Consider the following 27,729-nt stretch of genomic DNA (forward strand, 5'->3'; position numbering starts at 1 on the left):
TGTTACCTTATGCAAAAGTCTGAGCTTTGAAAACAAAAGATGCTTGATAACATTGGGAATGTATATTTTAATAGCAGAGTTTTATATTAAAGTGCAAGAATAAGTTTGTCCTTAGTTGTAGTTTTCTTCATGTTTAGAACTGACAAGATTTATGGAATAGCCATTGAACAATGAAAGGTAATGAAAGATTTTTTTCTGCTGCTGCAGCTAAAGAGTCCCTCTGAAAAAAGCATACCATAGCAACTGAATCAAATCAAGCTTATAAGCAGAAATCAGAATGTGTTAACAGTTTTTTGTACTTGACTTAGTGGGACTAGAACTGAGTGTCTCATAAGAAAATATAAACTCATGACATGTTAATGCCAGATTCAAAGAACTGTATGTATATAACATAGAATGGAATTTACATATTCAAAATCCAAACCTCGATTCTAAATATCAGCACACAGGTGTGTGTGTGGTTTCTTTCTCTTTTTTTTCCCTTCCCCTCTCCCCCTTTTTATTTCTCTTCTGGAAAAGTTCCCAGGAACTAAATTCAATATGTATTCCTGGCAGGGTTGGATTCTAACACAATGCAGTGTTGGCCACTGCTTGTCTTTGAAGAGACAACCGGAAGAGGAATAGGGGAGTAGTAATGGATGGAATTCCTTTTCTACAATATCTTAGTGGTAGCTCTAGCTAATAAGAGAGTCCGTACTCCCTGGGAGGTAGGAAATGTGGATTTGAATACTTGAAGGCAGAGCAGGAAACTGAGCATGGATCTTTCTTTTCTTAGAGAAAGGCCCAAGCAATTAATACAATTCTCTTCACCAACACATCCCCTTGTTCCTCTTAAAATGAACAAACAGACAAAACACCCCCAAATGCTCACTGCACACAGTATTTAAACTGAATATGTGCCCACCATCACTTTTCTTTCTCTGATTGTGCTTCATTAGAAAAGAATTGGTCTTGAAAGAACAGGTAAGTCTATCTTTGGGGCAGGGGAAGGGATGCTTTCAGTCCCTGGGGTCTGAGTAGGTGGAGAAATCTTTCTGAAGTTGTGAGTGAGATGCCAAGTTTAAGAAATATGCCAGTGCTTAGCATCTTAGACTTAAGGACTGGAATTCAGCTTCAAAGACATCTTAACATAAGGTCCCTCTATGAAGTACGTGTCTTGGTTCCTGTTACAGTCCATGGAGATCTAGTTATAGTCAGTGAAGCCTAAAAAGTGATTCAGCTGATGAAATGTCGGTGTCTACTTTAGGGCATGTTGAATAGCCTTTTAGAATCCATAGTGTATTGATTAAAGAGCTGTTCAGCATACCCTGAAGTAGTTTTGAGCTGAATCCATCCTATTTCTCTCTTGTTTTTTATGTGACTACTTTGGATCTCGTTAAAGTTTGAGACTTCAAATTCAGAGAAGGAGTTGGTGCTAGATTCATAAACGATATAGATACCTAATATTAGACATCTGTCTTCTAGCAATTAGGTCCTCACAGGGGAATCTGTAAGGAGAAGCACTGTGAATTTATTTTTACAATGTTTGTGAAGAATTTCGAGTAGGTGAATGAAAAATACCTGATATGTGCAAAACCGATATGTGCAAATTACTACTGTCATTTCAGGATATATTGAAAACGTACTGTTAATGAAGAAATCATTGTCTGTGTGGCTTTTTCATTATGGTTGTAGCAGGCAATATTCATGTATAAGGGACACTGTTCTAATTTAACGGAGTGATTAATCTTCTCATGATGTGTGACCTACCAGTGCATTTCTAGAGTTTTATCTATTAAAACAAGTAGGAGATGGAAATTAAACCCAAAGAACCATTAAAACAATTTGGTACATATTAATTGGTACATATTCATTTAATCTGACTGTGTGTACACATTATTTATTTTCTAGCTTACTAACTCCTAGGAATAATACTTGTTATCACTAGAATTAACAATGAACAGTTCAAGTTATCCCTTGATGATTGCTATGAGTTTTCCTTGTTATTTCTTACATATAGCTCCATCTGCCTTCAGTTCCCTGTGCCTTAGAATGGCCAATGTCTCCTGCGTTGGGTAGTTAGTGCAAGCTTGTGAATGGCACTACTTTAGTGGCACTGTACAACCATGCAACTTGTCCTAGTTAGTCTTTTGTTTTAGGTACTACTGTACAAACATTCTAAAAAAAAGTATAAGGCTATCTTAATTAAACTTTAGTTTGTAGAACTAACTACGCTGTAAGGATCCTAGTATACAGTCAGTTTTAAGTGTACATAATTGTAGAATAGTGTTGCTTTTGTAGTTGGCAAACGAAGTCCATGATTGTATCTTCCGATTTGCTCTCAAGAGGCTTTCTTGTCTTCCGGTTCAGTCGCTGAGTTTTCACTGGCTACTTATATATTGTACAATATCTTTGATTCAAAAGTGAATTCTCTCAAACATACTATGCCAAGATCCACTGGGAGTCCAGACAAGAGATTTTTAGAACTTTAAAGGAAGACTGGAAAGGTGTATGTTCAACACTGCAATGGGATGAAATGATCTTGTGTTCTGAATCCTTTTATTAGTCGATGTAGAAGTCTATGTTGTAATTAATCATTTGAGATTCATGAAATCTTTGAGATTTTCCATTCATAAGAAATTACTGGCAGGTTCTGTGCAGTTAAGTCTGAGTATGAAGATGCTTAGGTTCCCTCCATTTAGAGTGCCAAAGAGTGTGGTGATATATCGGTTGTAGGGATATTTTCTTCTCATACCAGCATGAAAATGAACTAAAAATGAACTAAGCGAACTTCTTCTGTAGTTAAATCACACGGAGTATATCATATGTATTTCAAAAGATTACATAGTTACCACATTGTAGTGGCAGATTTATTCAGAGAAATAAAAGACGACGTATGCTAGTACATGCTTTTTGCCCGCATGTACTCATGTCACTTACCAAGTGCAGCGGTTGCAGCAGTGATGACCTTAGTGTAGCTAGAGGGCCTATTTACACTGGAGCTCTTGAGAGCACCAATCCTTTAATCAAAAATACATTGATTTTTTTTTTTATCAGATCCTGTAAAGATCTAGGTTATCAGCTTTTATTAGAATTGGTTTAACAAGTAGCAAGGAACAAAGTGACAAATTAGCTGTTCTCCAGACAATGTACATTACTGACTGAGACTCGCTTAACTTAAGTCACCAGAATATTCTACTGTTACCAAAAAAACCCTCACCACCAACAACCCCCCCACTATGCTTGTGTAGGTAAATCATCGTATACACTCTTCATTAATAAAATATGGTATGATAAGTGGGGCAAGAGCAGAAGAAAGATCGATTTGGGGTTTGTCCGTGGAAAGATAAGGCTCAGCCTTGTCAGATACCTGTAAGGCTCTTAGCTTCTCTGTGACTCAGTTTCCATAAGTATAATGTTGACTTCAAACTGTATAATTGACAAGTATCAATTACCAAGCTTTAATTGCTTATGTTTAAGAGACTGTTCAAGAGGACACTGTATTTTTATATATATATATATATATATATGCATTTTAATGAAGTTAGTATATAGGATTTTCTTCTAGATATTAATGCTTCTATCTTGTTCTTCAAATTACTGAATTGCTTGAAAGTTAGTTGGGTATACAAACATTTGAGAAGCTGGTTGCAGAAGCTGTTAATTTAGTAAGAACAAGGTGGCTGCAAATAGCGTTAGGTAGGTTCTTTGAAAATAACGATTAGACATTAGGCAGGCAAAAACAAATACTGAGTTTTGCTGGAATTGTGTTGGTGGGGAGAATTGTGCTGCTGGCTCTGGAACTGTAGATCAGAAGAGCTTAAATACTTTAGAAAATTGCTGTAGAAAGCCTGAAGATAAATGGTAAGGTAACATGCAGATTATTATTAGCGTATTTATTTACCAGATGACTGCTTTCCAAAAATCAAACATCCCAATGTCCTCTGAGACATTTTCCTTCCCAGTGTAGCTATGGCAAGACCAAATCTAAATTCATAGCACATTGTTATTCAGAAATCTTGACTGTTCTTTGTAGAAATTTGAAAACAGAGGCAACTGTCATCTCAGGGGTACAATACAAAAAAGAGGATGGATGGTATTAAACATGCTACCTATTCTGGTTCAAACTAGCAGGCTCTGGTTTGGACACTGATCAGCATGAATGAGAATGTTGCTCCATCACCTGCTGCAGTCCCAGCTGCTTTGCTGACCTTTACCTCTGTGTAGTGCTTGTGCCGCTGTGTGCTATGCCCACATATTGCTGTGGAGCATAGATATGATTTTTGTTAAATCTGCAAATGTGACATACAGCTCTTGTGTAGCAGTCTATTCTAAACCATTTTCGTAATGTTATCATTTTTTCAAATAGCAGTGCTATTAATAAGACAATTTTAAGGCAACACTTCAGAAAGATGGAAAGTGGTGAGATTTTCTGTTCGTTGATGTATAGTGTGTGTCTGTGTCAATATGATATGAATGTCTTATCACAAATGATTGATGCTTCTGGCCCCATCTGTGTGAGGAGCAGAGATAAGTTGGCGTGTTAATCCTCCTTTTCCCATCACCTTGAACAACCTTGTTTGTAATGATTGTACTGCCCTCAAATGAACACAGATTCTTAAGCAGCACAAACAGGAATAGACTGTTTATCTAAGGCCAACAAAAGCAAGCCATATTAGCATTTTCTGCTTTGTGAGCTTTTGGTTATATACTTAAAGACTGCGTCTTCTCCGGACCATGTCAAAGCATGAGCAGTTTCCCTTCCTTTGTTTTCTCAACTTTAGCTTTTTAGTGACATTCATATACATAATTAACCTTTTTATGCCTTTCTTATTTCAGTTCCACTGTTACCTTAAATCAATTTATATGAACATTTGCTGAAAGCTGGAATCTGCATTTTGTTTATCAAAATACTTACTTCTTTGCATTCCATTTTATTTTTTTAATTTTTTTTGAGGAGAAAGGATAATGAAGTTATTTTCTCTCCCTTCGAAAAACAAATACCCAATACCATTCTGTGGAAATCTGAAAGGATTTGAGGATAGGCAAATGCTTAAAGACATTTTTTCACAACTTCCCTCAGCATTCCCAAACCTGAGATTGCTCTGTCCTATCTAAGAATGCACACTTTTAACCATCCCTCTCAGTGAAGTTTACACAACTGACTGTTGTTTGTTGTCAGCAGTCAGAACAGTAGTAAGGAAGCTTTTGAATCCAGTTGATAATATATTTCCATTACCCAGAAGGCTCACTACTGAGAACCCAAGTTGTCTTTCATCTTTACAGCCTGAGAACTTGTCTCTGTGGCCTCTCTTGAGCACAGAGTCAGAGAAGCTGTTACTTTAAGCATGCAAGTTAATGAGTTAAACTGCACCTGAGCTTCAGTATCTGGTTTACGTAAGATGAGTGCTCCTGACATTGGCACTCAAAGTGCAGGACACTCAAATATTTAAACCCTTTGTTGCTTCACGATGATGTTTAGCACTAGACAGCAAAGGAGATGGGAAGTGCGTTTGTGAAAATATAGGGTGTGTATTCAGTCCAAGACTACAGGAGTTATTAAGAAAGGACAGGCGAAGTATCCTGTGTGAATGTCCTTTTGACTAATGAAGAATCTGCCTCTCGCTGTTTTGGGGAGCAGCTTTTTAGGCGTAATTGTTTGGACTTTCAAGGCAGGTGAGGAAAGAGGGGTTGTAGCATGGCGGTTACAGGACCTGGTGGAGAAGAATATGCAAAGTACACTACTTAGTAAGGAACCAGGTAACGCAGCCGTCTCTGTGCAGCCTTTTTGTGATAGTTACAACATTTTCAATGTAGAACCGCCAGTTAGTTGATTTCAGCTGCTTTCTCGTTCTTTTTGTAGCATGATCATCAAGGCAGGTGTACTGTGCTAGAAGTATTATTTTGGACTTTTGTTGTATACTACAAGTGCATCTACTGTTCTTTTCAGACACATGATTCTACAGATAAGAGAACAAATCACTGTTGGGGAATGGTGGGGAGCACAGTTTAGAGCTGGATTTGGAAAGCAGCTTAGATGGTGCAGTATTTGAAATAAAAAGGCTAGAGTGAATATGTGTGTGTTCTTATGTGCGTGTATGCATGTGCACGCATACAGTAGTTGGTATTTGCATTTTCTGCTCATGTGCATATACTACATGTTTATTAGATATCTAAGTGTTATGTCCTTGAATGTCATGGAAATTCAGAGGGTTCAGTAATAAATGATCCTGCATACCCAGATAGGGATTTGCTTCCACCATTAGCTACCAGAATTAATATCATTCTGGGGAAATACGAGAGAATATGCTTTTTCAGTTGCTTAAAGGTATATTTTACTTTATATTAGACTAAATTACTGATCCTAACAGCAGAGAATTACTGGAAGAAAGAGTGAACACTGACTAGAGAGGCACAGTTCAGACTGAACTGTTTGTTATTTTTCAGCAACATAAGGTTTTTTTTATTTTGTTTTTTAAGAAAGATATGTGTATGAGGGTATGCTCAATACAATAGTGTCATGTGCTGCAAACAATATAGGTGCTCCTTATAATTTTTAGTCTAGCTAAGTGATAGACTTACCATACTCTTTCCCCTTAAAATACTGTATTTTAGCATGTGTAACTTTCACCTTGTTAATTCTGTTCTTGCAAATTGTTACTCAGATACCTCCATATTATCCATAGATGCTTTCTCCCTTGAAGCAGCCTTGGATCCTGACTTTTTTCAGGTGAATGTTTCTACTTTGCAGGCAGGGATTTGACCTAAAGGACATGGCACCGTTTCTGCTACCTGTAGAGAGGGAGCAATCTGTGGGAATCAAAACCAATAGAGTACCTGGCTCAGGGCAACTTTTTCCATAAAAAAGCATAATCTATGCTATTCCTGGATCAAAGCATAGGGTAGTTCAGTGTTATCTTAAATTCTCTTTGTGTAATGTACACAAAGATTTCTTATCTTGTACAGTATTTAAAGTATGCCACAATGAATTATGTATATGTCTTGAACTGCATATATATCTATATCTCATAGATAAAGGGATTCTTCTTTTGGAGGACTTCTTTTGGAGTCCTCCATTCTAGTTTAGTCACTTATTACTCTGTCTTGTCCCTCCTCAAAAGTAATATAGAGGAGAAGAGACAGCCTAGTGTTATTTACTTGCTTTTTATTCAGGAGATTCAGTCCTGACTTTGGCCGGAGTGTTGAAATGCCTTGACAGCAGTGTAAAGGTCACTTTGGCACAAGAGGGGCCACTGCTCTATTTAACAATTGTTACTCATTTGGCATAAAAATCTCCTGTTAGCTGAGTAACTTGGTTTGTACACCTCTGAATGTAGTTACTTTTTAAAAAAACATGTTTATATACCTAAGCAGACTTAAATATTTCATTTTTGGCTTTCTTTAAGAGAAGACATCTGGTAATTTACACTTGTGGGCAAGAATGTATTTGGTGTGATTGTGATTGGATGTTAACAGATTAAATAATAGCTTAAAAGGGAAGCCTGGCTGCTAGTAACTTCAGATACTTCCCTTCAGAATATGTGCCTCAATATTTCCAGTTTTTCTTTGAGAGCAGAAAGATTCATGCATGCAGGAATATATTCAGTCCGTTGTCCCATTCACCCTTTTCTTGGCAGTAGTAGTGTAAAGTAGTAGGAGAAGCCACGGGGCTTCAGTTTACCCTATTAATCTCACTTGCGTTTGTTTTTTTACAAAGCAGAAGAGCTCCAAAAGAAGAGTAAGAAACCCACTCACCATAACAATAGTAGCTTGACCCTTAATACTCATCAGATAGATAGTAAGAGGCTCAAGTTTCAGTTTTCATTTAGGTAAATTAGTTATGAATGTTTCATCACATAGGTCAGTTGCTCTCAGGATTGCCCATATTTAGTGGAAAAAAAAAAGGTACCTATCAACCTTTTAAAGATTCTTTCCCAAATATCTCCTACTTGTTGGAAAAAGGAGGCTAGCTTATATAGATATTTGCTGTGATCTTGTGTAGATACACACTTCTTTAAAGCCGATAAACCAACCCAAGCAAGACAAACGTATAGTCTGGATTAAGTCTCTCATGGCCTTTGACAGGTTGCCCTCTTAATGTTGCTGCTGTAAAAACTGAAAAATAACAGGAAATAACCTTCAGTAATTTTAATTGCCATGACGAGGACACTGCAAGGTGTGGCCTCTCTTGTAGCTGGTGTTTTACCATTTGCAGCTTAAAAGATTCAGAAAACAGCAAGATGTTAGTATAGGGATATGTGCACCAGCCATGACGTGTTTGTGACAGATTTAGGTAATGATGAAATGTGTTCAGCACTAGTGATATTCTGGTGGGCTTAGAGATCATCTTAATGAGAACACGCTGCGGTTGCAGGGGGTGCTGACAAAAGGCATGTCAGGGTCTGCACAAAACGATGCAGAGTTCCTGTTGTAAACCCCCAGATGAATCTCTAGGATTCAATGTGCTGTTGGAGAGAGGGGAATATTCTTAAATGTTACTGTTTCCAGTCACTTCTACCAATTCGTTCTGCTCTCTTCAAGTTTGATTTCCATCTTTGGGGTAAGACACAGCAAATCTGCTTCTATCCATGCTGTTATCTCAGTCAGTCACTAGGATAATAATCAAGCCTGTAATTCAGCTTAAAGGATCTGTAGGTCTGTGTACTGATAATACGCTGCTGCAAAATCTTTATCCATGATGGCAGGCTAAGCTCACTATTAGTGAGAGCTCCAGCTTCTAGTATAGGATATGTTGTTTCTTTAGTTGTAAATACCTGATGATAGATTTCAGTGTGCTTTTTGTCTTGTAAAACAGTATTTCCTCCTCTGACTCGTTAAAAATAATTGAAGATTGCTTCCTAAATAGCTTGCTGCTCATCTTGAGGAATGTATAGTGCCACCCTCCAGTTAAAATACAGTTGCAAGTATCTAAAATACTGTAGAGGGTGTTCACAAAAGCTAATTTCCTAAGGCTGTCTTCAGTTAATAAAGAGATGGGGGAAAATGAGATTGGGAACTTGACTTAGACAAATACATAACTATTTTTCTTGCCCTCCTCCTCTCTTTTTTCCCTTTTCCTTCATCTCTCAGTAACTGTACATGCTGTCAGCATGGGAGGAGACATGAAGACAAGCTTCAGTATAGCATCAGACTGTTTTTTTGTTGTTGTTTAATTTATTTTAGTTAGTGTCAGTGCTTTGATCATCATCTGAAATCACGTAATCTTATTTTATAATACTTGTTCTTCCTCATCTCTGCCTCTTCACCATTTGCTCTTTGATGGCTATTTTATAGTGAGAGATATCAGATGTGGTTTTCGTAAGTGCATGATAGAGTTAAAATACAGGGAATGCCTTGTAGAGCAGCGCATGCTGCTAAATCGTGTAGGCACACTTACTCGGTTATTCTTTGAAGAATGCACTTTTAAGGCTACATCTGTTTCCTTCAGTCAGTCACAGTGTGGTGTACCACATTTCTGTGCATTTTGTCATGAAGTGCAAGAGTAACATTTTGTATCTGACGTCAATTTTGTGAAGTCAGTGTACCTTTAGCTGTTACTGTGGTGGATTCAGATTGAGATTCTCGCTGAACCTCCGTGAACAGCATTCGAGAATGCAGCAGACTGGAGTTGGTGAATTATGTGCCAATATTCTCTTATTGTCTCTCATTATTTGCTTTAGAAATCAATCTAACCTACATTTAGGTAGAAAACATTTATAAAGGTGTCTGAAATGGAAGTCTTACTGAGAAATATGACTATCTGATGACAGCTTTACCGCAAGAGTATGCCATGTGGTACAAATCTGGCTGTTTTTTTGATACTGTGTTTATAAATCATGGAACAAGCAATCTGTCTAGACTGGTAAGGTTTGCCTGCTAATACTAAGGGAATAGGGGTCATTTACGAAAATACAACAGTTTGTGGTTGTGCTCCTTTTAAAAGCAGTTGTTAAGCCTGCAGATTTGGAACACATTGTTACTTCAGTAATACATGGGAAGTTACAGTACAAAAATCCCTTGTTGACCTGCTTAAATTAATCTCTCCAGCATTTGTTATTTCCTTATTTTCAGTCAGAAAATAGCAGAGTTAAAATGTGTACGGCGTATTTAAGCGACGAGGTTGGTGCTCATAAAAATTCAGTGCAGTTTAAACTAAAATCAAATGGTCTTACCACAAAGGAAAGGTATTTGTGCTTTGGGATGCTGCTGTGCATATTTGCTGTATATATGTATGTGTGACTGACTGCTGAGAAGACTGCTGTGAAATAAGATCCTAGCCCTAGATTTAACTCTCTGGAATATTTGCTGATGTTTGAAGCCAAGCTTTCATATCTTCAGAATTCTGTATCTTTATTATGTTTTAGGAAGACTGTTTACTTTCCTCAACCATTTTCTAACCTGCTTTTCTCTACGGAAATCCTTTGAAACGGTTTATAAACACACATGCTGAATGTCATTTTTTTTTCTCGTAACCTTACGATTCTAACTGCTTGCATTTGTTCCCTGGTAACGTTCTAAAGTAATAGTTTTAGCCTGAGTTGTAACTGATGCTGTATTTTTCTTTGAAGCATCAAAATACTGAACAAGGATTAAGGTTTTTTTGGATTTGTTGTCCTAGGTCCTATGCTTCAGTCAAACAAAAATGTCTGGTTCAAATGAGGAATTTAGATCTGCTTTACCATGGAACATGTCTGTTCCAGTCAGTGCAGCACTTTGTGGCATGACAAAACTCCGTGGTTTTTAACTGTGTTGTGAATCATAATCTCATGGTCTACGAGTGTAAGCAGAGCTTGAAAATTTCTCATCCTAGTGGACAGTGAGTAGGAAGCTTTCAAAGGATGTGCCTTCGATTTCTGCAGAATGTAAGCCTCAATAAATATATAATACATTCCCAGTTAAGTGTTTGCCAGTTCATAGGTTAACTATGAGCACAGCTTATCTACAGCAAGATAAAGAAAAATATCATTTACCAAGAAACTATGAAATCAACATTTCTAGTGGTTGCTGTAAGGACAAATTATGCACCGAAATGTCTTGTGGTATAGCTATATGTATTACTTATAAAATAGTTCTACAGACTGATGGTTAGGTAAGGTGGTAAAATTCAGAATTGCCTTTTATTGGTCAAGTTTATATTGGCACGTATGAAATACATTGCTGGTTTCAAATCAGAGAAACTATGTAATTACTGCTGGAGCAGAGACTGTCTTTATGCTTGTTTTTTGCATGGTGCCTAGGATAGTGAGGTCTTAAAACCTTAACTGATCTGGTAATATAAATAATTATTGCTTGATAAGCAATAATTCTGTGTGAAACCTGAATACAAAGGTTTTGCGTTTTTAATGTATTTTTCTATCTTACGAATGAGCTAAATTTAAATTAAATGGCAGAATTATTTTGAAAACCATTTTAAAAAGAAAAAACCTGGTATTTTGCTGTTGATTTAAAGAATGTTTATGTGAATATATTTTTAAAAGCTCGGTTTTAAAGTTTCCATGGAGACCTAAGCTGCAGAAGATCGCTGTATCCTAAAACATAAATGTTTCTGCGAAAATAACATTTTCATGCACTTTGAGGTATTTAAGACTCTAATGATACTATTCTTAGTTTCTGCTCTTTCTGCCATCCGATGAAAAAGTTGCATAGCTGAAGATAACACAAATATTATTTTAAAATAAATACAGTAAAGTCTACATGCTTCTAGGTTCAGCCAGCCCTGGATAGCTGGCATGCCTAAAACAAAGCCTTCCTCAGACAGAGGTGTTAGAAACATGTTCTTGAATGTAACAGCCCAGCAACCTGGGCTGTATCAACAAAAACATGGCCAATATATCAAGGGAAGTGATTATTCCCTTCTGCTCAGCCTCTGTTAGACTGCACCTCGAATCCTGCATCCAGCCTTGGGTCCCCCAGGACATGAAGAGGCATCAGTGACTTGGAGCGAGGTCAGCAGAGGGCTGCCAGGCTGGTGGGTGGCTGGAGCCCTTGCCCTGTGAGGGAGCTTGGGCTTCACCAGTGGCCTGCCAGTTCATACACAGAAGATCAATAATATCTGTGAGGAGCTAGGCTCTTTCTTGGATGTAAAGAAAAACTTGAGGATGATCAGGAGTTGGAACAGGCTGTCCACGGAGGCTGTGAGTCTCTGTTGTTGGAGGTTTTCAAGACCCGACTGGATAAAGCCCTTAGCAACCTGGTCTGACCTTGTAGCTGACCCCACTTGTAGCAGGAGGTTGGACTAGAGACCTCCTGAGATCCCTTTCACCCTGAATGATTCTCTGAACGATTGATTCAAATTTTGTGCAAGATGAATGTTGGTGCAATAAAAATTTAATTAGTCTCTGTTGAATTGGATCTCATCCAGCTGCATTCCTAGCGATTTTCCAGCTGCATTTTTAAAGCTATGGATGGTACAGAAGAGTGGTAAACCATGTTTAGCCTCGGGGATAAGCAGAAGAGATGGAAAAAAATGAATAAAATCTAGTTGCAATAAATGGATTTTTTTTTTTCCTGATTTGAGTATTACAGGGCAGCCAGACTCAACTGTCTGGCTAGTTGGGGCTGGGGACAAGGGGATGAAGAGTAACATAATGCTTCTGCCCATCTTACCATTTCTGCTTCGCTGCTTCCTCTTCCACACCTCTTTCACTGCAGAAAGAAGATTCTTACATTTTCTGTGAGGGTGTATCTTGAAGGAAATTATTCAAAACATGGAAAATTTGGTTCTTCACAAACTTGCCATGAATTATGTGTCAAGTTCACTCAGAAATTGTCCATAATAGACCTACTGTCAAATAGGAATGTTTCGTAAAGTAATTTCTTTTTCAAGAGGGATCTTGTGCCCTCTCCTACCTAAAATAAGAATTCCCTGCATTTCTGTGCTATCAGGATTAGTATTTGTATTGGATGCAGCATTTAACAGCCTACAGTAGATTGCATAACAGAGTTCTGAAAATGTTTGCCCTGCTGGAAGTTACGGGACTTTCACAAGACGAATAAAATCTGTGTCATCTTGAGATATGTTCTGATAGGGTCATGTAGGAAAAATATCTCCTAGGATCATTTTCCTATCTCTGAAAAAGAGTATTGTTTGAATGTGGAGTGTGGTAGTCTTGATACTTGTTTAGCAAGAATCAATACCAACATGCCACACATCTGATTTCAATTTTAGGACCAATAGATTTTATTGTTTACAGTTCTGTATGTAATAGGATATAAAATATCATTCTTCCAAATTACAATCAGTCTTTTATTTTGTATTGAGTGCATAGTAATTTTGTTAGGTGCATAAGCAAATCACCTCCCTTCCACTATTCTCTCCCATTTGCACTGGTTAATGGTAAAGCCTCTAGAAAGAAGAATTATTTCGTTCTTTTACATCTTGAGGAAAATTACATCTGGCAATAGATCAAACGGAGATCTAATTTGCTGCAGTGTTGTTCAACATCTGTCGTATTTGTTTTCTTACAGTGAAAGATTTTTTTTAAGACTGAATAGGAATGGTTTGCCAAAATGTCCAGAAAAGCCTGAAAGACACTGTTCTCTCTTTGTGGTGAGTTCTTGCCATTCTCAGTCATCTTTGTGCTGGGATTTACAATTAAAGGTGGATTAAATTATTATTTTGTATTTGACTCAGTGCTGTTCTAAGCTCTTACATTGCTATGAACATGAAGTGTAAAAGTTGGTTGAGTTGTTTAAGTATGAATTTGACTTTTTTCTGGCAATGTGTGGACCTCGTTTCTAAACTTCCAAGTGTGAGTATGTAGCAGTCTTTATACCTGCAGGGAAGGTCTAGTCCTTTTTCCTTCTTGTACATTTTACACTCAGAAAATTGCTTGTCCAGCACTCTTTGTACTTTGTGAATATTAGGAATTGCAGCAGTGCATCATTGTTGTTCAAGGCACACAGTGAGTCTTTTTGTATCCTTGCACTGTCCAGTTGTGCTGCTTTATAGTATATTCTAGCCCATATTTTAGGACATTAGTTTTGAGTACTTTTGCATGACCCCCAATTTAAAATGTTAAAGGGATAATTTGTTGATGCTGTATAAATGAACAATGAATTCATTCATTACTTTCACTAGCAGGAAAGCAATGAGGAAATATCTTTTTAAATGTCACGTTTTAATCAGGGGTCAGAACTAATGAGGTTCTGATTTTGTGCAGGATTTGGGTAGCAGTGAACTCAGGAAGGACATCTACATCACTGTGCACATTATCCGAATAGGTAGGTATTATAGTCCGTGAGTAGAAACCTTATATTTCGTAGAAATAAGGCAGTAAACAATAACAGCAAAAAACCTTGCTTGAGGTCAGTTTTAGGATATGTTAAATTAGCTAGACTATTGAGTAAATTTGGAAAATAAAATGCTTATATTCTGATACAAAAATTGCCTGGGATTTCTCAGTGTTGTTTTGGCTGCTCTTTAAAGTGTACTACTAAAGGAGTTTAGATGCTGAATATTATGTTACTGTCAAAAATGAAATGAAAGTATAATATATGTACTGTCTTAACATGATGGAGTTCCAGTGGCGAGTCCACTGTTGTTCCAAAGAGAGTTATTTCAAGCATAGAAAAGCTTGCCTAGAAATTTAATGACTCTAATTAGTATGTAATGTTTGATGGAGTATATGTAGATTTGAAGTTGTTCAAATGAATTTTGCCTTCTCTCTGACCCCTTTAAGAAGAGGTCTGACCCCTTTAAGAAGAGGGAGAGGAAAGGGAAAAGGAGAATTGAGGAAATCTCATAAGAATTTTAACCCATGATGATGTAAACAATTAAAATGTTCTCCAAAATGATTAAAAGTGTGTATTTGTGTTACATACTTATTTTAAGAAGTTGTCTGGGCTGTACTGATCTGAAACAATCTTTAGGTCTGCTTCTGACCTCTTAGAGATCTTGTTTTCTCTGTAAAGAATCTCTGCAGTTGCAATAGTACAGTACTGAGTGTATCTTTTGTTCCTATTTTTGAAAAATATATTGGTGTGAAATATTGTAGCTCTAATATGTGCTGAGTTCAGAAACAACTTGTTACAAAGTAAGCAATATTTTAAATAATTTTAAATAATTTTCCTTGCATTTTTATGCTGTTTTATTGTTTCATCAGAATACCAGATGCTATGCTTTGTTTTTATTGGTAAGGATTGGGAAATAGTATGGTAACCTCTGATGTAATACAAGTAAATTTGATGAGAATAAATGCTTCAAAGAAGAATAAAGAGTAGACTTTTTTATACTGAATGCTTTTCAAATATATTCTCAGTCAAGATTATAAATGAATCATTGAAATATTAAAAAGTTAAAATCAGATTTATATGCTGCATAGTGTGAAAAAGAACAATAACTCTTCTAGCTGCAGTGATGCATGGGAATATTTGGAGGAGGCATTGTCCTGCAGCAACCATAGCCGGAGGGTTTTCTTGTCAGAAATGAAGACTTGGTGGGAAAGATGCATAGCTGCCAGTACATAATTGAATAAAACAGTTAGAAAGAGGGCAGTTTCCTATGCCAGAAATACAGTGAGAAGGTTGAGCAATTGTATTTAAATCGAATAGAAAAGGCTAAGAAAAATATTTTGTTTCCAACTCTATTTTCCTTGGCTGCCTTTTTCTTTTCCTTTATTATAATTTATTTTTCTGCCCTTTGTCATCTTTCCTCCCCATCTTTCATCTCTACTTGTGATTCCTGCAGCTAGTCATTATCTCCTTGCTAGCCGGTTGCCTATTTGGAGGCACCACTTGATTACTAAATTGTAATTGCTCAGTCATAACATCTCTCACATAAATCACAGGGAGGAGGGCTGTTAGCAACATTAATGCTTATTGGACACTAAATGTTGAATAATGTGTCACATCTGAACTCTAAATTTAATTTGGTGGTGCCATAAGTAGTGGATTTAGAATCACTGGGTTTTAGAAGGAATTGCACATTGAGTGGAGGTCATGAAAGGATGAGCAGTTTCTTTGGCCTGAGACCTTACAAGATCACCACACGTTTCATGGCCTGCCTTTATCTTTTGTTATTGTAACATAGTATGAGGAATGATGGAGTAAATTTGTGGACAGTATGCTTGGCGCTGTCTGCTCAGACCCATCTTCACCATGAGTTGGATTGCCCTCTGCCTCCCTTCTGTGGTTTTAGAGGGAAGCAGTTCTGTGGCTTATACATATCAAATGTGTATTTTGTTTGGCAGGTCGAATGGGAGCTGGAGAGAAGAAAAATGCTTGCAACGTACAATACAGACGGCCCTTTGGCTGTGCGGTCCTCAGTATTGCAGATTTACTGGCAGGAGATTCAAAGGATGATCTCATCTTAAAAGTATACATGTAAGGAATGGTTTCCCCTTAATTTTTAAAATATCTTAGAGTCAGTTTACATCAGCAGCAGTGGTTTTAAATGCAGGGTGTATAAATAGTTGTAGCGTTTTTCTGTTCCAAAAAAGTGTGATAGTTAGTAACTTCTTTTTTGTACAGTTTGGAAATTTCAGCGAGTTCTACAGAACTTTGTTTATAAAGTGGGCTAATATTAAAAAAAGATTGCATCATTTTAGATCATCTTGTGTGTTTCAGTGTTTATCACATCCTTGTAAGAGCTTCTGGAGCTCTCTTTTTATGGCAACATGAATTGCTTTTAAGACTTGTTTAAATGTCTTGTGCTGCCTAAGCAGCTAGTGGAAGTACTTTATAACTCCAGAAAAACACAGGCAGAATAACTTTTTATGAAATGAAGTGATTATATAACTGGCATAGAAAAGTATAAAAGGCAGTGCAGGAGAACGAAAAAATCAAAAATAGATTTTTAAATGAATGGTTGATTAAATAGTAGACTTTGGCTGATACTAGACTGGAAGAAAGTTCAATTTTCTAGCTGTAGCAACACAGAATATGCAAATTCCTGATGATCTTGGACGCTATAGTAAGGAATGGTTTGTGGAGTGGTCTATTCTAAGTGCCTAAACATGGGACCCAATTTGGCACAGACATCGGGAAGTTCTGTCCCACCCAGGGTTTAGCCTTCAAATCTTAAAGGCATGGAGGTCTCTGAGGCAGCTTCTCTCCTCTCCCCTGTTCCCCAGAGTGCTAAATTAGAGCTGCTGGAATCAATGCTACAGAAAAGCAATTTAGTGTGAGAGTGGGTGTGTGGGCTGGCTCTTATTCAGACTTCCAGGATGTTAAAGTCAAAGAAGTGTTCTGTGTTGGATAACCAATTGTAAGATTTATTTGTCTGACTATTCTGTTTTTTAAATTTAGCTTGTTTGTTTTTAAAGCAACAAAAGATCTGGAAGGGGAAATGGGTCAAAGATAAATCTGATGCTAAGACTAACTCCAGTCTAGATCATGAGAAGTGTTCGTTAGAATGCGGTCAAGTAACAACACTTTTCCTTACGGAAAAGCAGATAATTTTTAAATAGGTGCTGAAATGTCATTTGCTCTCTAATCACTACCTTCTGAAGATCACATTCTATTTTAAATGTCTTCAAAGTGTAGAGTACAGGGTTTTTTTTCTTCCTGTTAAGGCCAGCTCTGTAAGAGTTCTCTGTCTCTTCCTGAGTGTCACAAGACAGACTTCTATATGTTTCAGAGCTGAAAGAGATCTAAACATGCAATGAACTTGGTCACAGCTGAGTTCCTGAGCATAACTGTTCTTATCCTTCTCCCACTCTTTCTATACAGAGCAGGTATTTTGATCATGCATTTCTCACCTGGTAAGAGCGCTCTCATTAATAGTCCTTTCCATCAAGACAGGCAGTTTCGTGGGGCTTTATTAGCTCCTATTGAGTTATTAATTTGAACAGAAGAGGATTTATTTAGAGAGATGTGTTGAAGCAGGTCTGAAAAACTTGTGTTCATCTTTCAGATTTAAGAATGCTATCATTTTTGTAGGTGCAACACAGAGAATGACTGGTATCAGATCCATGAAAATATCATTAAAAAGCTAAATGCACGTTACAACTTGACAGGCTCTAATGCAGGTGAGTATGTTGCAACATTTTTATTTAAATTTTTAGGGCTTTTTTTTCAGCTTTCAGATGAATTGGCTCTATTTTAGAATGATTAATGTCTATGAAAGCAAGATTTTTTGGCATGCAAAAAAATTATTCTTATATTAGCTGAAAATATGTGCTATTGCCTTTCACATCCCTGAATTTTCTTTGAAAAATCATTGATAATATTAACTTTTGTTTTATGCTGAGGAGCTGCAATTTGCTGTGGAGTCCTGTTCGCATGTAGGGCTGATCGAATTACCGTATGATCATTACTCATCTGCACTGCTCGATGATTTACACTTCTGCTTTACATTGTCATCAGGAAAATAAAATATGCTATTGACATTATATATTAAACTTCAGAAAAAATGAACTGGGAACTACCAGTCTTGTTATCTGGATTCCTACTGGCCAGCTGCATGAGATGCAGAGTTGATGTTTAAGGAGTTACCAACAGTCTTCCATAGTCAGCTATATGTCACTGTAACTGTCATCAAAATAAATTTAAGTGGGACACTTAAGAAATGGGAGACAACTAAGTTTGCGGTTGTGAGGTAATGGTGGTGTTCGACCCACAGATGTTGGATTTGCATGCTTTTTGCAATGCCAGCTTGTTAACTTTTTCTGAATGCTGTTGTCCAGGAAAGCAATCAAACCTAAAATGAAACTTAAAATGGAAGTTTGAGTCTGATGTCCCTGTATCCAAATATTGTTTTTTCCAAGATAAATATAGAAGAATATTTATGAGTAAGTGTAATACTGTGCTTCTTAAAGATGATGACCATAATCATAAAGAAGAACTTGGTCATTCTGATTGTCCAAGTGTTTAATACTACATAATTGTTCAACATCTGTTTCTAAGCTTATGCTGCAGATCTGCAGTAATATATTCAGAAATAAATATTTTTAATATTAACTTCCTTAGCTTGAATGTGAGCAGCAATTTAAATTTCAGTGGGTTCTGCTGAAGGGGTAGGCTTAATGTTTGTTTATGTAGAAATTCATAGCACTATTGTTATAAATGGTTGAATAACATTGAATTCAATGTTTTTTGCATATGCAAATTAGTCTAGTGAAAAAAGTGTCTCAATTTTTTAAACTTTTAAAAAGTAACAAATATATACAGTATATGTATATACTATATATATGCTATATATATTATATATATAGTATATACATATATTCATGTATTAATTTCTTACTATTAGAATTAATGTCTGTAATATGCAAATTCCTGAGCTACTGCAAAAGAATGGGCAGGAAAATTATTCTAAGTTGAATATAAATTCCATATAGACTGTTTCTTTTTGTTTCTGGATATTTTACAGTTGTGCTTTGTGATGTTGTGGCTGATGTTATCAGAATAGACATTTTTGTGGACAATTCTGGGTCTCCATACCGCTGATTTTTTTTTTCTCTAGTGTACACTGGGCTATTCTAAAAAAGGAATATTTGAAAAATCTTTATTTGGCCTAAGATACAGTATATTTGAAATCCCAGAAAAATTGCATTGAGTGATGGCATATATCTTTTGCCAGAACATACAAAGCTATGGAGTATTTTAAAAATATATAGTTCAAGACTAATTTAACTGACCTTCTCTGAAGGTCAGATGGAAGATCTGATATATATGATATGCTTTTAGTATGCAAGAATATTTATGTGCATTTATGTAATCAATGAAGAATTAATGCATTTCAATTTTAAATACGTATCTTCCTTCTGGCATTAATGCAAATAATTTCATTAAATAAAAGTTGGTTTGTTATTTAAAAACAAGGTTTTCTTTGTAAGTACTGCTGTGAAATGTTCAGCTTGTACTTTTATGTCCTCACCTGAAAAATAAAAATAGAAATATTTAGTAATTTAATAGGCACTTAAAGTAGCAGAATGTGGCATACCATGTGCTTCTAAGTGACTCTAGTAGGCAGTGGTATGATTCAAGCCATAATGCTAGTGGCACAGTAATACTAACATTCAAATAGCCACAGTAATTTCTAGATATATGCTGCATACAAATCTTTCTCGCTTGGAGAATATACATGTACACATATGTGTGTGCGTTCATATTGTTACAAAGATGAAAGCCGGATTTGATCTTTTACTGGAAGTCAGTGACACAGTTTTGAGAGTAATGAAAGTTGAGCAGTAAATCATCCTTTTGTATTACAAATCAGAAATAGGTGTCACTTTGTACTCTTGCAAGTATTCCTATGTATATGACAGATCAAGAATGAGCTATGTGGATAAACTATGTTTTGTTTTTTGCTAATATTTTTATTTTACTTAAGGTATTGATTTAAACAGAATTAGTTTTCTTTAAGTATTTGTATGATCATAATCAGAAAAATATGATGCTCTGGGAGCAGACTCAAGCATTCTTTCCTATTTCTCAGTAAAATTTTAGCTATGTAATACGCCTCTTCTAGATTGAATTGGTAGTATAGGCCAAGCTACTGGTGAAACCTAATTAAGAATATTTTACGCCTTCCATTTTTACCCTCTTTCAGTAGTTTATAACATTACCAAACTTAAATTCAAGCTATATTTTGCATGCTTTATCTTTATCTTAGTTCTCTTGAAATAAAAATGTTTTGAGGCTAGTGGAAGGAAAAAGCATAAGTATTTTAGATTTTAAAATTTAAGTAAGTCTAAATGCTTCAAGTGAAACTTGAAATTTGTCAGAGAAATAACCCTGGTGTCAGAGAGGCGCCTTCTTCTTTCTTTGCTTAAAATAAGGGAAAGAAATAGAAGACATCCTTAATAACTGGCAATATGCTTCCAAAAATGGTCGCTGCACATGATTTGTATAGTTCAGTTGAGGGCTGCTGCACCAGACGCATGGTTGTCCCTTTGCGGATAAGTCTTTGAGACTTTTCCTAGCTCCAACATAGCATTGAATTTCCTTGTAAGTTGAGCTGATCTTCTAGATAAGGGTATTTAGTACTAGCTGTTTCTGACTTCTGTAGCCTAGGGGAGAGAGCTTAAAATGAGGTCTAATCTCTTCCAATGAATCATATTAATGTTGCATGTTCACAGCTCCTGAAAAACAGCCTAGGCCTACTTCAAGAAGCATCAGGTACAATTCATACATACATGCAGGTCTCCCTTACAATAAATCCCACCAGTTCGTCTGCAGGCTCTTTTGCCTGATTGTCGAATATCTGACCTGTCAAACACAGGTTCTTGGTTGTGCCATCTCCGGTTCCTGTTCCATGCTCATTGCATTCATAATTTGCATTTTCCTCAGCTGACTGGCAGGTAAGTTTAAGTTATTGGCAAGGTGCATTCCTTTAAAGTAGATTAAAAAATCAAATACATTTGTTAATGCTAACAGAGGATTTTGTTTATATCAAATAAGAAGTGAGGTCATGGGTTTCAAGCTACTAGAAAGAAATGCAATTTCTGGCTTTTTTTTTTAGTTCACACTTTTACCTTGTAAAACCTTTAAGTTGATACATGGCAGAATTTTAGTGCTGTAGATTTGAGAATCATTTCTTCTAAATTTAGCAAGTGCCAGGATGGAGGCTTTCATTGTTTGCATGCTGTACAGCACTAATGAGTTAGATACGGGAATAGCGTTGACTTTTAACAGAGGTTGAAGACGTCTAACTGCACCCGTATGCCTCTGAAAATTTCCCACGTATTTTTCAGTTAGCTATCTAATCAAATGTTGTATGTTTTAAAAAATATTTTATTTCATTCAGTATGTGTGCTACAGCAAAAGTTCGTGAGAGAAAGGGGAACGTTTTCTTATGTTTGTCATTGCATTGGTGCTCAGGTTCATATAATGAAAGCTGTTGGGATAGGATTCTTATCCTGAGGCATATGCACAGCCTTAATTCTGACATTGCCTAACACTTGAATGCTCGGCCTTGCTGATTTAGTTCCTACAATGCAGTTATTTAATGAATGTTATTTATATCATGGTATTCCTATTCATCGTCGTTTAAATATGTTAAACAAGGATGCAGTTCATACTAGCAGTACCTCTCAAGCCAAGCAAGTTATCCAGAAGATAATTTGATTCAGTATTCTTGTCTCAGGGAATTTAAAATTTCAGACTGATTAATTTACTGAAAATAACTCTATTATATACAGACAGAGTCTGACCTTCATGGTAGAAAGCAGAGGTAAGAGCATCTTGCTTTTGAGGAACCAGAATAAGCAAATGAAAGCTATCTCTAGTAGCTCCTTTAATGCTAACACTGAAATCTTAATATGCTATTTGCGACGCTAAGCTGTATGACTGACCATCTTATTGTGGGTTATGCTTATCGGTTGGTTGAATGCCAGCGAGCACCTCTCATTGTGATCAAACTATTCTCGCATTATGGTTTTACTGATAACTGCACTGTTTGGAAAATTGATGTGACACACTTAAGATTCAAAACTTTAATCTTTTTACTGCAGACTTAAAATATGGTCATATCAAAGGGTCTGATTCTGTATTTTTTTCATTTAAGTAGTTCCCTGGCTTCAAATAGAACTCCTTGAATAAAAAAAAAAAGCCGAAGAATCAGGTCTTTGGTATGTATAGCGTATGATTAGTGTAAACGATTGTTGTGACTGCCAGGGATCTGCAGAGTTTTAGCCACTGTTGAATGTTAGGATGAAAATCCTTATCTCGTATACTGCTGAAGGATAATTGTTTCTGCTCATGTATCAACCCTGAAAAGACTCAGGTGTATTGTTTTATACTGATAATGTGTCTTGTGGTCCTTACACGTGGTAAAGGAGAGGTGGGGTTTGCTGTCTTAAAGGCAGGATATGAAATAGACTTAGAAGAAAGGAGAGGTTTGAAATGTATTGTGGTGAAAAATTATCTCTTTAAAAGCATTAATGTCCTTTTGCACCACAGTATCTGCTTACTCTGTGATATATCCTTTATCCTTTTCCATTCTCATGAGATAAGAGTTCAGTCTTAAAAACCCAGCTGTCCTAGGAGACCTCTGATAAATTTGAATACTCTTAATTATGTGAATATTCAGCATGAAAGACATGTGGGACATGAATTATTTTTCCAGATTATAGGGGACTGAAAACTGAAGCTAGCATAATTCGAGATCAGTTACATTTTGAAGAAGTGCTACCAGGGGGAGGGAGGCAATGAGAGAAAAGAGCTCAGAATTCCAGCAGTGCCTGAGAAGGTTGGAGAGAGGGAGAGGATGGAAGTGGTAATGCCACTTTAAGTAGAGGAGTGAGCAAATAAAAAGATAAACCATGAAAGGTTATTTACATCACACACGTGAAATTTATTCTTCTGCAGTTGCTTAGCAGCCAGAACAAACACTTGTAAGGCTTGAGCAGTATGTTCAGATACTTCTGCTGACATCTCATGGAAAATATTGTAGTTACACTAATTTATGTGGAGTGTCATTTGTATTTTTACTTTACTATCTTTTTCTGTAGTATAGTTGAATGTCTGGTTCTGAAGCCACATTAGCATGGTCTGCCATCTTGTAATTGCCAAAAAAGGAGAAAATGTTGCATTACAGGCACCTTTTTTTCCTTAAGGAACCATTGTTGATATGAACGTAGGAAAACTTCTATTTTTGGTGTATCTCATAATTCCCCTTTTTAAATCAGGCTAAAAAAAAAGACTAAGAAATGAAGCACAATCAACAAACAACAACAAAAATGCTTCAGGCTGTTGTCTGTCTTCTGGGCTTTTCCCCCCTTCCTCAAGATTCCCTGTCCCCTAAAGGCTGTAGTTCTTGTTCAGTTTCGTAGGTTTTTCAGAATTTTTAGTTTCCACAGGTCGGTATCTTCCATCTTTAAGACAATTTTGTCAGCTAATTTGTAATGTTGTCTAGCAAAAATCTTCTGGTTTCCTGGGAAAACTGAAAATGAACTCAAAGCATGCTTTCACTGTCTTGCACATAAATCTGATTGTCACACTACAGCTTTTGTATTTAGCACTCAAACCCTCACAGCCCCAGAAGTACTTACTCTGCTCTAACTTATAATACTTACTTTGTGTACAGACACTTCTGGGATCTTATTCTCTGCTTGTGTCCAAAAAAGAGGATCGAATAAAGGCAAATGACAGTCACTTCTGAATTCAGCCCACAAAGGGGCAGGGGCCAGATATTTATCGATAAGCCGTTACTCTTCGCAGTGGATGCAGTAATGGAAGAAGAGAGTCTCATGGATAAGTTAGCGTCACTTGCCGAAGTGGGAACCGGAGTGTGTTTTCTGCTAGCAGTTGATGCATAACAAACACTCGAGTAGCAGTCATAGCAGATTGTGGATCAAATTCCCATTCTCCACTACCCTTTGTAGCTGGTGTCAGGAATCAGCTTACTAAAGCCTGGTTGCCTAATGTAGGCGGCCAAGGTATTAATGCAGAGGCCAGATTCTACAGCCTTTGCAGCATTTAGTAGTAAGTTTTTGTTGTTGTTATATCCGTCTTGTATTAGTTGTGGAATAAGTACTATTTATAGTATAGTACTGTAAACAAGCCTAGTTTCGGTAATAGTTGGAGTGGGGCTGACTGCAAAAACTACTTTGGCTATAATATTTTTCCTTAAAATTAGAGGCTAGTTACTTTGGTTTTAACCAAAAAAAGCTGTGGAAAAATGAATATCCTTATACAGAAATCACACCTAATTGCACCAGTCTTACAAGGAAGATAACATGTAGTTTGTATCTGGAGGACCACAGATCAGTGATATGTGGACTACAGTTGCAGAAAGCAGCTACTGGCTTATCTGAAACCATACCAAATTGTTCTCCCCTCTTCCCCTCCCCGCCCCCATGCTGTTGTAGGTTGCTTTTTTGCTGCTTCCTTCATTTGGCAATTCATTCCAATTGGGGCAGTTCCAGGTTACGCAGCTGCTATGCTAAGGCTGCAGTAAAGGTTGCTACAAAACTATTGCATATTCTGTAGTTCTAATTTTAATTATCTGAATTTTAAAATGCAAGAACTGTAGTAAAAATTGAAAAATATTTAATCTTAGTTTTTAATTCTGATGTAAAAGTTCCAAAAAAGAATAGGTAATTTCAGAGAAATAAAATGCCCGTTGCCTATGACGGCATAATCATAAGCAACAGTATATTTCAGATAGTGAGGTATTAGCTTGCCAAAGTCCTCACTGTCATGTCAAAGCTTGGGTTTCTGCCAAATGTCAAAGTTTCTTTGAAGGGTTGCAACATGGGGCATACTTGCAGATCTAACTCTTCAGGTATGAATGTGAAACTATACTCTGTACCTTTCTTGGGACTTCAGTGAACAAACAGTATTGCATGTGGGCTGCTTTTCTCTCTTCTTTATTAAAGCAGGCACCGATGCACAAAGTGCCTTGTAAACTGTTACTGATCATGTAATAGCTGCTTCATTTGCCCACAGAATTACTCTGCCATCAGTGAACCTGTTGATTTTTAAAATGGTTTGGAGTGCACTCTAGGACAGGAGGCAAGACAACAAAGCCAAATCTGATCGTCTTTAAATAGGCCTTTATATAAAAATAAATAAATAAAAATCAGAGCGTGGAACCCTAATTTTACAGGCTAATACAGGCCTATGAATTTCTTTGTCTTCTGATTTTTCTGGTAAGGATCGCCATCATGCAACTTCATGTTTTTAACTAAGACACGACATGGTTTTATTTTTATTTTTCAATTCTTTAATAAATTATATTTTAACTTTTGAAAGTTTAAATACAGTACATTATGGTAGAAAGAATAGTAGTGTAGTGATTGGAGCAGTCCTCTGAGCTCTGAAGCAGAGGGGTCTAGTCTTTGTCCGTAATCATCCACTTATGACTGTGAGCAAGTTGTACTGTAATGACTCTAAATGCCATCAGCATCTTTAAAATCAGGTACAAGATCTTCTTGTAGGCACCTGCATCTAAGGTAGCTTTGATTTCTGCCATTGCTTGAAGTTCAGAACAGGGAAGTAGCCCAGTGTACTCAGCGTACTTGCTCTGTCAGGATAATCAAAGTCTAGACCTAGCTGCCCAAACACTCGGGTAAAAGCAATGCTGGAGCTGACTGTTGTGACTTCCCTGCTCATGCTGTTTCAGGGGATATTTAAATATGCATTGGGCTTACCATAGAAATTATGTATTTCAGTGTTTAAGATGTTTTTCAAAGAAAGAAAATGCCTTGGTTCAGACTCTGATTTGGAAAAGGATTTTCAGTGTGTCTCATGTCCCAGATGAGCATGCTAATAACTTGACTTCTCAGACTTCCCTGCAGCAACTATTCAGATTTGTATACAATCAGGAAATATTCTTTATGCCATGGGGAAAGTGGAAGTGGCTCTAAAGTCCACTGAGTAGTGTGTGATTTTGGTAAGTGTGATCTATATTCATGTCCTCTTAGCAAATCCTATTGCTATTAGAAGGAGAGGAGAAAATACAGAGGAGAAAATTTAAACCTTGGTCTCCAGTGTTATATGCGAATACTCTCCCTAATGAGCTTTAAGAAATAATCATTAAAAATGCACTACAACTTCCTTTCCCCCCCTCCTTTGAAGAGAAAGAGTAGATAATTTAGTTTTCCTTTAAGGGAGTCTAAAAAATTTGTTTTTGTTCCACTTCTGTGAATTTTACTTTAGGTACCTAACGTTCTTCATAAATTGAGTGTCATGAGTTCACAGAGGCATCCAGGTAACTTAACTTTTATTGTGCTTTAGTGCCTTTGCTGTTTTCAGGATCAAAGATAAATATTTTAAGGATTGTAAGGCACTCAGGTGCTACAATGGCTATGGTCATAGAAGTATATGGGAAAAATGAGTAGATTTGACTTTTTTTTCAATATATAGCTTAGTATTATTTCATTTGTCATCAGCATACAATGTTTCAGCAAAATTTGAGGATTACTGTTGTATCTGTACCTCTTTTGTAAACATATTAAATCTGTATATGCAAAGAATTAATTTTTGTGAAGTTAGACAGGTAAAGCTCATGTGTAAATGCCAATGTTAGATTTCCCTAATAACAAGTCTTAAAAAAGCTACATGTGCCCAATGCAGTAATTCTTGAGAGATAAGACAAAGCAGGTGAAAATCCTTACAAATGCTATGGAGATTAATTTCCTGGTGTAAGAAATTATAAACATATCTAGCTGCTTGGTAGCTGTGGGCTCCTAAGTGGGTTCCACAAAAGTAGCAAATGTAGCGGGGGAGGTCTTTTCCTGCACTGTTATCTTGGAACGCTTTGAATGAATGAAACCATGCGATGTAACCCAATTGCTTGTTTACTGAATGTAGTGTGGTATTCTGTGGTAGTAACGCCAAAAATACATTGTGACTCCACTGGAAACACTGTTTATTATACACTAACTTTGACAGGAAGGCCTTACATTTTAGAAGAGACACATTCAAAACAGTTGGATTTCTGTTATCATCCTTGACTTGAGCATGATTTCTTTCAACTTTTTTACTTTCAACCCTGTGGCAGTGTTAATTTTCAATTGTTGCATAGGGGTCAGAATACAGCTCTTGGGGAAACTACATAAACCATACCCTCTTGCATACAGTTTAGGACATAAAAAGAATAAAATCAGAAATTACTATATTGTATCCAGTACTTGGCAGGAACATAAATCTATCTTAAATATGACAGAGACTAGATCTAAACTTGGAGCCTGCTTTTAAGACAAATCCAGGATGTGGTTTGAGTTGCAAAAGAGATGGTCTTAAGTCTGTTAGTCACAAACTTTAATTTTTTTTATTTAAGAGAGAAAGATCTTCAGATAGGTTGTTTGGATGTACAGTTTACAGTCTGTAATAAATTCAGTTTTGTTCTCATGATACCTG

General features: G+C 36.6%; 1 protein-coding gene across 3 annotated transcripts in view; it reads left to right on the top strand.

Moving 5' to 3' along the window:
* DOCK4 (dedicator of cytokinesis 4) overlaps positions 1-27,729 on the top strand; it is a 251,290-nt gene that overhangs the window by 103,499 nt on the left and 120,062 nt on the right. For all 3 annotated transcript variants that reach the window (XM_064507753.1, XM_064507755.1, XM_064507757.1), the window contains exons 9-12: positions 13,447-13,528; positions 14,142-14,202; positions 16,170-16,302; positions 17,860-17,948. In XM_064507753.1, the coding sequence (XP_064363823.1) occupies positions 13,447-13,528; positions 14,142-14,202; positions 16,170-16,302; positions 17,860-17,948 (365 nt within the window). The remainder of the gene's footprint in view (positions 1-13,446; positions 13,529-14,141; positions 14,203-16,169; positions 16,303-17,859; positions 17,949-27,729) is intronic.

Source organism: Dromaius novaehollandiae, chromosome 1 (genome assembly GCF_036370855.1).
Source record: "Dromaius novaehollandiae isolate bDroNov1 chromosome 1, bDroNov1.hap1, whole genome shotgun sequence".
Lineage (NCBI taxonomy): Eukaryota > Metazoa > Chordata > Aves > Casuariiformes > Dromaiidae > Dromaius > Dromaius novaehollandiae.